General features: G+C 52.3%; 2 protein-coding genes across 4 annotated transcripts; both read right to left on the minus strand.

The window, feature by feature from the left end:
* Positions 1–476: 476 nt before the first annotated feature.
* LOC100909111 (uncharacterized) lies at positions 477–1,800 on the minus strand. 2 transcript variants are annotated; one of them, XM_003740534.1, is made up of 2 exons: positions 1,680–1,800; positions 477–1,447 (listed from the first exon to the last, which is right to left on the minus strand). In XM_003740534.1, exons 1-2 carry the CDS (start codon positions 1,786–1,788, stop codon positions 597–599), a joined length of 960 nt encoding a protein of 319 aa, XP_003740582.1. In that variant the 5' UTR covers positions 1,789–1,800; the 3' UTR covers positions 477–596. The 2 variants fall into 2 exon arrangements, with proteins under 2 accessions (XP_003740582.1, XP_003740581.1); XM_003740533.1 differs by having other exon boundaries at positions 1,581–1,789.
* A 1,450-nt stretch (positions 1,801–3,250) lies between these two features.
* Positions 3,251–4,735, minus strand: LOC100899263 (cell wall protein IFF6). Of its 2 annotated transcripts, none has more exons than XM_018638435.1 (3): positions 4,716–4,735; positions 4,309–4,560; positions 3,251–4,105 (listed from the first exon to the last, which is right to left on the minus strand). In XM_018638435.1, the coding sequence occupies exons 2-3, from the start codon at positions 4,522–4,524 to the stop codon at positions 3,437–3,439; spliced, it is 885 nt and encodes a 294-aa protein (XP_018493951.1). In that variant the 5' UTR covers positions 4,525–4,560; positions 4,716–4,735; the 3' UTR covers positions 3,251–3,436. The 2 variants fall into 2 exon arrangements, with proteins under 2 accessions (XP_018493951.1, XP_018493952.1); XM_018638436.1 differs by lacking the exon at positions 4,716–4,735 and adding an exon at positions 4,688–4,703.
* Positions 4,736–9,418: the final 4,683 nt, after the last annotated feature.

Raw genomic sequence — 9,418 nt, forward strand, 5'->3', positions numbered from 1 at the left:
CCCCCCCCCCTGCGTACGCCCCTGCCGGAGAATAAGTCTCCCATCCCGGGGACGAGCCCGTTGGAAGCACGCGCAGAAGAGGGGGACCAAGGACCACGTCACGTCGCGAGCGTAACTCAGTACGTAGCGAATCGGGTTGACAAATCGAGAGTCTTGATCACTCACAAAGAGAGAGAAGTGGAATGTAGAGGGGAGTCCCACCGATTCAGCGGATAGCCGGAAACTCGAAGACTCTCAACTTGCATCATCAGGTCCTTCGGATCAGGTCTACCGATCTTCTTGCTGATTTCTCGCTCGAATCATAATTATAATGATTGGTGTTCGTTCCCATCTGAGCTATACTGATGCCTTCCAGCACCGCGAACGAGTGCGGTGGATATTCGAAGATGTTTAGTCGATAATCGTGGAGCCTCCCGGAGAAGTTCGCTCTGGGGAAAAATAAGGGCTTGACGGCAAAGAGGGTCTGATTGAAGGTCACATTTCAAAATTCAATACATTGCCATTTCATTCGGAGAGTTCGATGAAATTAATTGTCCTGTACACTAAATTGGTATGAAGATTTTTTTTACACGATGGGGAGCGCTCCGTGATGACTCCTAATCACTGCCTCTGTTCCGATGTCTGGGCTCGTAAAATGGCACAAAAAACGCGCATGGTATCAGATAGATCTGCTGAGAGTCGGTCTCGAAGCAAGTCCGATTCCCTGTCACAGTGTTTATGCTTTCTATACTCCAGGGACCCACAAGCTCGTTCCAACTGCAATAGTACAACGTTCCGTCCTGAGCCATGCGGAAGCGTCCGTATAATTCATGGTCTAACGGTGGGAAAATCCGCTCGATGTACCTATTCCTAGTGTCCACGATTTCGTTACTCTCCAAACAATAGATATAAATGTGGTTTCCGTAGGCGCCACTAAGGAAGTGCCCTGTTCCTTTAAGGACTGTGCATCTGGCGAGATCGTCCCTCGATACAGCGCTGAGAATCAGACCGTTCGTCGATTCGACTACGAAGGCGATTTCTTCGTCGTCTTTTCGTTGGATTTCGAGGGCGAAGATCTCATGTGGACAGAGCGCGACTCTCTTCAACGTCTTCGTGTTCGTGTCTCCGTCCAGAACCTCGAAGATTTCATGATCGGTGAAAACGAACACTCTGTCCCGAAATATTGTACAGCCGACTCCACCCCCGAATGGGAGCAGCATTTCGTGCTGCTTCCCACCTGTGGTCACGTCGAAAACGAGAACTTTCTTGCGGTCTTCTGCGATGGCCCAGAGCGAATTGTGATAGATGATCATTCGGGTGTGGAGGAGACCGCCGAAGTTGAGATTGTGGGCTATGTCCCGGCCGGTGAACACACAGCGTAATTTCAGTTGTGTTTCTTCCGAGTTCGGTATCGGTAGCTCGAATAGAGCGCACATGTTTCTCGTGCCGGCCATTTCGCCGCGGTCGTCTGCGAAAGAAATAAATTTCATGAGCCTCGGGAGTTATAGCTCTGACTGAGAACCTCCCGCAGCAGCCGGGAAGGGGGATGATCTTCATTTCTGAATTTCCCATGAATCAACGAGAGTCGGATCCAGACGTACGACAGCGGTTCCAAGATGCATTCGGGTCCGGCATCTCAGAATTCCTATGGATGGTCTTTTCCGTGGTCTGCTTCTTGTTGGAGTCGTCGTAAAACTCACGTTTTTCCGATCTGCTACAGGTGGTTACGGAAACGCTGCACCTCTCGCAGAAAGTGCGAGCCACAAACTGATTCGTTCGCACGACGCGTTGACGTTCGAGCACGCACATCAGCGGTGTCAGACTTCCACTTCGACGAAGCCGAATCCTCTCTCACCCCAACCTCTGTTGCGCGCAAGCGGTAAGCCCCAACTCGCCGCGACCCCTTCGGCCGCGGCCCAACTCGCCGCTACTCGAGTGGTCTCGGCCCAACTCGCCAAGGCCCGTCTGGCCGCCCCGTCCATCTGACCGCGGCCCAGCCCCTCGCGAGCGACTGGTGCACGCGCGTTCATGTTGACTGTATTCAGGAGAGCTCGATTTTCATTCCAAGGGACTGCGCCTCGATTACCGAAACGAAGGCAGAAAGCAGCGGGTGTGATCCGGGAGAGCGACCAGGCGGTCTTTAAGGGAAGGCGGTATACGATCAATCGACCAGAGTGGTGTACTCCTCCCCCATGTGCATCTTGCCATCCCCGGGGACGATCAAGTTAGGAAGATCGGCCAAGTGGCAAAATTCTTCCTTTCGCTAAGGGATTTGAGAGTTTCCGAGAAGTCGGACATGACAGCCGCAGGCTGCGCGCTCGCGCGGTATGGCGCTCGGACCAAAACCGGCGCAGCGCCAGCGCGCGTTCGTCACTGGCCGCCAGCGAATTTCCACGATAATTTCGCTCTCAGCGGCCTATACCCAAACGCAAACGCGAATGGAACCTCGAGCCCGGTCGGGGCCGGCTGGGGCACGCCGACTCGGAGGGAATTCTCCATCTCACGGCGGCTAGAATGCGTGATTTACTACCCATTTAGATCTGGAGGAAGCTTCGGCATTTCTGACGGTCTCATCACCTGCATTTAAGCTCATTCCGTGATGGCTCTCGGCGACCGGAGCTGTTTCGAGACATTTGACAATGGAAGTCGTTGTCCAAACTCGCTCTCAATGTTTCCAAGGATGGCTGTGGGGAAATTCCTCAGTCTGTCCGTTTCGATGTCTCCATTCATATTCGCGTTGTGCTGAACGACAGTCATGGAGTTAATGATCCTTTTTCACGGCTGTAGCAATTACGGTGAGAGGTCACGGCCGACGGAAAATCCCATAATGTGTTCGAGGTGTCGAGGGGAAAAATTCCGGCATGACAAGGGTTCCCTCCACTGATGGAAAGCATGTGTATGGCTGGATATTTGGGGTCACGGTTATGAGGAAGAACTCAAAAGGGGTCTCTCCGGAATTATTCCGTGGAATCCGGATCGAAGAGGTGCTGCTGCTATCTGGGCCTTCCCGCGAAAAAGGCTTCAGGGATGCCTCGCGCTCTGGGAGGCGCTCTCCGTAGATTTCTCTTCCTAATGACCCCGTGTTAAATTTCTTCCTCTATCATTTTTCACCCATTGAGAAGAGAGATCTGAGAGAAAAAGTCACAATTGTCTGATTGAGAATTACCCTTGCATGAATGGGGGGATCTGCGGAAAAGGATCGGATATCTAGTCGACCCTGACTCCTCGACGAAGCAGATCATCGGAGCTTGTTTGAATCAAAACGCGGCCGACTAAATGCTGGGTTGGGGTGCCACCTCAAGCCTAACTTATTTATTTGCTTTCCCATCTCGCGACTGACGGATTGGAGCAACCGCGGGAAATGGTTCAATAATAAATTACACTGTTGTTGTTTCTATGTTGTTATCATTACATACGTCGCATTCGGCTCCGGAAGCTTCGATACCACAGGTGTTGTTCAGTTTGGCAAAGAGGTGACTTTGTGGGATTTTTTCTTGCTGTCCACCTTGCTGTCGTCGGCGGAGGTCGCGTCGTCTGTGACCGCGGAGGTTGCGTCGGTGACGTCGGTGGATACGTCGGTGACGTCGGTGCTGTTTTCTGATGTTCCGTCGGAAACCTCCGTTCCCTCAGTTCGCCTTCCCGTGGAAGCATCAGTTGTCTCGGTGGCAGCGGTCGTTTCGACGTCTTCGGCGGTAGTGCTGTCCTCTTGGGTAGCAGCGGAGGTCTGCTCACTTGCGGAAGCCGTCGAACTGGTCTCAGCTAACTCGGTCTGCGTGGAGGTCATGTCGGTGCTCGAATCAGTCATTTCTTGAGCAGATGTCTGGGTACTCGCAGCAGATGTTGCTCGGGAGGAGGGACCGGCGGTCGAGGGCTCTTGAGTGGAAGAAGCCTCTGTGGCCGGCTCTTGGGTTGTCGGGGCAGCGGTGGAAGGCTCTTGGGTGGATGGGACGGCGGTAGACGGCTCCTGGGTCGTGGGCTCAGCGGTGGAAGATTCTTGAGTTGTAGGTGCAGCGGTGGATGGCTCCTCGGTCGTGGGAACCGCAGTAGAAGGCTCCTCGGTCGTTGGTCCGGCGGTGGTGGTGTCGTAGGCGGGATCACAACCAGCCAGCCATGGGCTCATGCATTTCTGGAATTACAGGAGGCGGTAAGCTCTTCGGCTCCGCTCGACGGTCAGGCCATTCCGCACCGTATAGGCGGTCGGTCCAATCAACCGAACGGATTTCTCGGCATCCTGCTTCCGGTTCCAATAAGGGAAGAATCCCGGCGTCCGGCGATCCCGATAAGCGGAATGCGATGGATTGGGGATCCTTCTTTGGTTCGATGGCTCACCAATTCCGTTTTGCTGAAATGCTCTCCGGGCTTGCATAGGAACTTCCCCGAGAAGAAGAAGCTGCATTTTGAGTACTTGGTACAGTCGTTGGGGTCTGGTACCAACTGCATGTTGACGGTCAAGTCAGGAGGGCAGTCCCTACTTCCGAAACCAAAACCGAAAGGTTTGGCCTGTGCGCCAATGACCAACAGGGTAAACGCGAAAAAGACCTTCATTTTCGTTGTGTGGATCGTTCGTTCGGAGAGCTCGAGCTGGAATAGAGGGACCAGAGGTTCACAGTGGGTCACTATGCAGGAACGAAAATCCGGTAGGAAATCAAGCAGAAACTGAAGCCCGGGTATCATGCAGGAACGCCTCAAATGTCGACAGGGCCCTCACATGGGGATCGATGATCGCTATTGCTCACCTTAGAACTAGAAGCATAGAATGCTGAGCCTCTATTGGCAAGTTTACATTTTATAGTTTCAGAGCGAGCTTGTAAAGTGGAATCTTATCGTGAGCGTCATTCCGTCACGCTACTCCTCCTCCAGTACACAGACAGATATTTTTGAGTAGTGACGAAAGGAAGATCCGCATAGAAACGCGATGCGCTCACAAGCATTCTTTCCGTTGAGAGCATTAGGTGTATCGTTGATAACAGTTCAGCATTCCGATTTCGAGATAAACAAGCTCCGATCGAGCCTGGCCAGAAAGAAAACAAGAACCCCGCGACGCATCTGTTCCATTGAACAAGGATGGATCGGAGTATTCGCCCGACACCGTGACTCTATGAATTTGTTCGATCAAGGTGTTCACGGCACCAGAAGCGCAGTCCCTTTCACACCCGTCTGTTATCCATTGAAGTTTGGTCGTCGGCACGATTCCCACTGTCGTGTAATGCCTAACTAGCAAACTCTGCACAGTATTTTCCGCCCTGCGACCGAGTAGACCATCACTTGTACTCCGGATGGGCTTCGCAACAAACCGGTCCCGCGCGGCAGTCGAGACCGACGGTTATCCCTTCTGCGAATGAATTCACGATTGGAATTATCATCATCATCATTCATTCGTATTCCACGGGTTGCTCATGTTTGTTCTCGGTATCTGTGTTCCACCCTCTGTAGTTGTCTGCGGCATTTATTTGTGCTTCTTCATACCTATTCGCATCGTGGACACGATTATTTCGTACTGAAGTTCTGATTCCTGATGTATCATGGTGGCGACTCGATTGAAGGCACATTGGCTCTGAGCAAATGGTCTGTTTGACTTACTCTCGGGCACCCTCAGAATTTGTAGTATGTGTTGCATTGTCCCTTGTGACGTGTGGCCTGACGCAGGTTGAAGATCGAGCCGCCGCCGCAATATCTCGCAGAATGGACTTTTCGTGATCACGGACCTTGATGACTTTGGAATGGAGTGCGATCATGCCTGGCGAACATGGAATACTTCGGTCCCCACATTATTATTTGTAGGTCAAGCGATTGCAGACATGAATGTCGAATAGATCATGAGACTCGATCTCGACTCTCCACGAGTCGGAGCCTCTCTCGTTTGTTGACGATTCCCCGCGGGCGGCCCTCGTTATTTGAGATCAGCAGGTATCGGACCTTTGAGCGAGTCGTACATAATCCTCCCATTTTTATTTTCGCCTGACCCAATCAACCCAATTTCGGTATCGGTTCCCCAGCAAGACTTTTCGGTCCACCTCCTTTCGGGGGTCGGTTCTTTTCCGACGTCGACAATTTTTCATCATTCAGAGTTTTTCGAGCATACAGGGTGGTCATTTTTAGTCGGGACTTTTTTTCCCTCTGCTCGTCCCGGCCCTAACTTTTGAACGGCTGGATGAAACTATATGAAATAACCCACCAATCAACAGCTCTCGCCCTGACTGACACGATTCCGTCCCCAGCGGTGACGATTTCGGCCAGTATCACCTGTTGCGGGCGTTTTGGAAATGATCGGTCACTTTTTTCTCGTCGCTCCACGAAAACGCCTCTTTCTCGGCGACCGCTTGGTCGATCGGGCTCAACCTGGTTGCGTTCGACGCGGGACAACCTGGCGGAGGTATGCCATAAAAAAATTCAGGTACCATGTTCCTGGGGGAAACGCGGAAGGGGTAAACTTTGGTTTGAAAATTGGACAAATTTACCAAAATTCCGGGTTGTCGCTAAACTCAGTCGATAACTCCTCAGGGAAGCCGAATTCGAAAATTTTCATGATGGCTAAAAGTGCTTAAAAAGGGCCAATTCACCCGATCTGGGGGTCAGCGGGCTGATCGGACGACTTTTTTTTTCCTCCGAAAATCGTCATCTCGAAATTCTCCTCGTGGAACGCGGAATACCGCTTGGGAGCGCTGATGTTGTGTTCAAGCGCGCGCTCCAGCCTCTCAGCATGCTTCCGAGCGATGGCGCTCTCGGATTTCCAACGGTCGGAATCCGCCGGCATCAGCCATTTTGAAAAGGGAAGAGCCGCGCGAGTCCTCTGTGCATCATTTCGCTGTCGAATTCGGGATCGCTGCAATCTGTGATACGCAACTGCCACAGCCGTGATCTCAGTGAATTCATTGTGTTCTCCGGACTCTCAAGTTGATATCTGCAAGATAGCTGAAGCCGGACCAAGCAGGAACCACCGTTGGGAAGAGATGATCTCCTGGGGCGTCTTACCTTCCACCAAACTGGCGAGGACCGCGTGGCGTTTCAACTCTTCCCTCACACTCTTCCTTTTTCAAAATGGCTGATTCCGGCGGATTCCGACCGTTGGAAATCCGAGAGCGCCATCGCTCGGAAGCATGCTGAGAGGCTGGAGCGCGCGCTTGAACACAACATCAGCGCTCCCAAGCGGTATTCCGCGTTCCACGAGGAGAATTTCGAGATGACGATTTTCGGAGGAAAAAAAAGTCGTCCGATCAGCCGCTGACCCCCAGATCGGGTGAATTGGCCCTTTTCAAGCACTTTTAGCCATCATGAAAATTTTCGAATTCGGCTTCCCTGAGGAGTTATCGACTGAGTTTAGCGACAACCCGGAATTTTGGTAAATTTGTCCAATTTTCAAACCAAAGTTTACCCCTTCCGCGTTTCCCCCAGGAACATGGTACCTGAATTTTTTTATGGCATACCTCCGCCAGGTTGTCCCGCGTCGAACGCAACCAGGTTGAGCCCGATCGACCAAGCGGTCGCCGAGAAAGAGGCGTTTTCGTGGAGCGACGAGAAAAAAGTGACCGATCATTTCCAAAACGCCCGCAACAGGTGATACTGGCCGAAATCGTCACCGCTGGGGACGGAATCGTGTCAGTCAGGGCGAGAGCTGTTGATTGGTGGGTTATTTCATATAGTTTCATCCAGCCGTTCAAAAGTTAGGGCCGGGACGAGCAGAGGGAAAAAAAGTCCCGACTAAAAATGACCACCCTGTATATTCTGCCATCTTGCTGCTGGGGTGGGTTGCTTGATTCCGAATCATCAATCAACCACGAATTCTTCCGTGTTGAAGCTGAAGACGACTTTGCATTGCTCTCACAGCGACTGTATTGGCGGTATTGTGGGAAGAATATGCTAGCGCGTGACGGGACACTTACGGCGGACACTATCCAGCGGGACTTCGTTTCACATACATGCATACACGTTTGCCATCTACCTACTTCAACGAGAGTGAGCGTTCGGAGTGGCTGGGAATCCCCATAGAGGTACGAAGCGGAGAGTCTTCACCAAAGTCCTTTGCATTCGACGATCGTATCGAAATACTGTTCACATGGCGGATCGGAGGCGTCAAGTCGAGCAGCATCCTCTCACTCCACCCCTTGCATTGTGGTATCTGTCCGCCATTCGAATTCGGAGTCCGCGGGACGGAATATTTTCGGCGTGCGACTGCGCGGCCGAACTTCGCTAGAGGACTTCGGTCTTGACTGAGACCTTGTATCAGATCAGATGAGATTACGCGATGTCAGATAAGGTGACAGAGCGGAGGCAAAATACCTTCATGGCTCATAAATCATAGTTTCATCGATATCGATCCTTACGATACCGCGACACTATATCAAAGGACCATATCCCTTCCAACTCGGGGGCGATCCAACCGCACATCGTTCGGATCTTCTGCTCCCATCGCTTCAGTAGTTCCTTGGTGTTTCCCAGCACGCTTCCGACTTCCCCATGGGACTCTGTCTCATTGGAGTGATGGCTCGCTTCGACGAATGAAATCAACGACGCGAAGAGGGCCTGACGCTGACTCTGTTCGAGAGTGGAAAGGCCCTAGTCGGGGACGGAACGGTTGTCGACACTGTACCCTCTTCATATGTCGACGCCGGGAGTCTCACAGCGGGCTCTGCAGGTGCTAGAGCGGAAACGCTCGAGTTCCGGGACTTCGAGGACCTCGCCACGAATTGCATCGTGTGCCCGCCGGCCTCCGTGACGCTCGGTGGCCAGCACGCAGAGAATGCAGGAGAGAGGGCCAGCTGAATGGGGAAGCGACGGGATGCAAACGAGCGCGGGAGTAATTCCACGCTGCAGGGTCACGATGGGGGCTCACTTAAGCCCAAACAATGGATTTTCAGATCTCTGCCTGGCAATGCGAACAATCTCCTGAAGTCCACGACTTTTCGGTCGCCTTGAAACTGTCCGTAGCGGAGCTCGCTGGGCTGTCTCCTAACCGAACTATTATACGATACCGTGAATATTCCGATGCAAGCCGGGGCTTCTGTTATTTCGAACCCCCTCGCAGAGGGGCTTCTATTGGAGGGGAGCTTCTATTACAGGAGAGCTACTCATGATTCTTCGCGCGGTTAGTGCAATGACGGGGATTGGGAAGAAGAGTCTTCAGAAAGGTGGATTTCTCGTGACTTCCGTGACTCGAGGTTTGTTTTGGAACAGAGTTCCTCGGAAATCTGATTCGATTACCCCCGAGAATCCCGCCGCGGGGCTTCTATTGGAGACAGGCTACTATTGGAGAGGGTCCTCGTACTGGAATATTCACGGTATTTGCGAAGAGCCGTGAATCACCAATCGCCTAACCGTACTTCTCCCGAATTTTTACGGGAGAGGGAACACCATTCCTCGAGGTTAGGGAGCGGCTCCCGGAATATTCTCTCAATCGGAGGAAAACATCGAATCGAATTAGGGAGTTGAAAATGAAATAATT

The sequence above is a fragment of the Galendromus occidentalis genome, unplaced genomic scaffold (assembly GCF_000255335.2).
Source record: "Galendromus occidentalis unplaced genomic scaffold, Mocc_1.1 scf7180000077006, whole genome shotgun sequence".
Classification (NCBI taxonomy): domain Eukaryota; kingdom Metazoa; phylum Arthropoda; class Arachnida; order Mesostigmata; family Phytoseiidae; genus Galendromus; species Galendromus occidentalis.

Excerpts from the sequence above, each read along its gene's own strand:
- LOC100909111 (XM_003740533.1), bottom strand. The coding sequence starts at position 1,788 with ATGTGCGTGCTCGAACGTCAACGCGTCGTGCGAACGAATCAGTTTGTG. Across the intron at positions 1,448-1,580 it reads TGCATCTTGGAACCGCTGTC|ACGACCGCGGCGAAATGGCC; the intron begins GTACGTCTGGAT and ends TTTCTTTCGCAG.
- LOC100899263 (XM_018638435.1), bottom strand. The coding sequence starts at position 4,524 with ATGAAGGTCTTTTTCGCGTTTACCCTGTTGGTCATTGGCGCACAGGCC. Across the intron at positions 4,106-4,308 it reads ATTTCAGCAAAACGGAATTG|AAATGCATGAGCCCATGGCT; the intron begins GTGAGCCATCGA and ends CTGTAATTCCAG.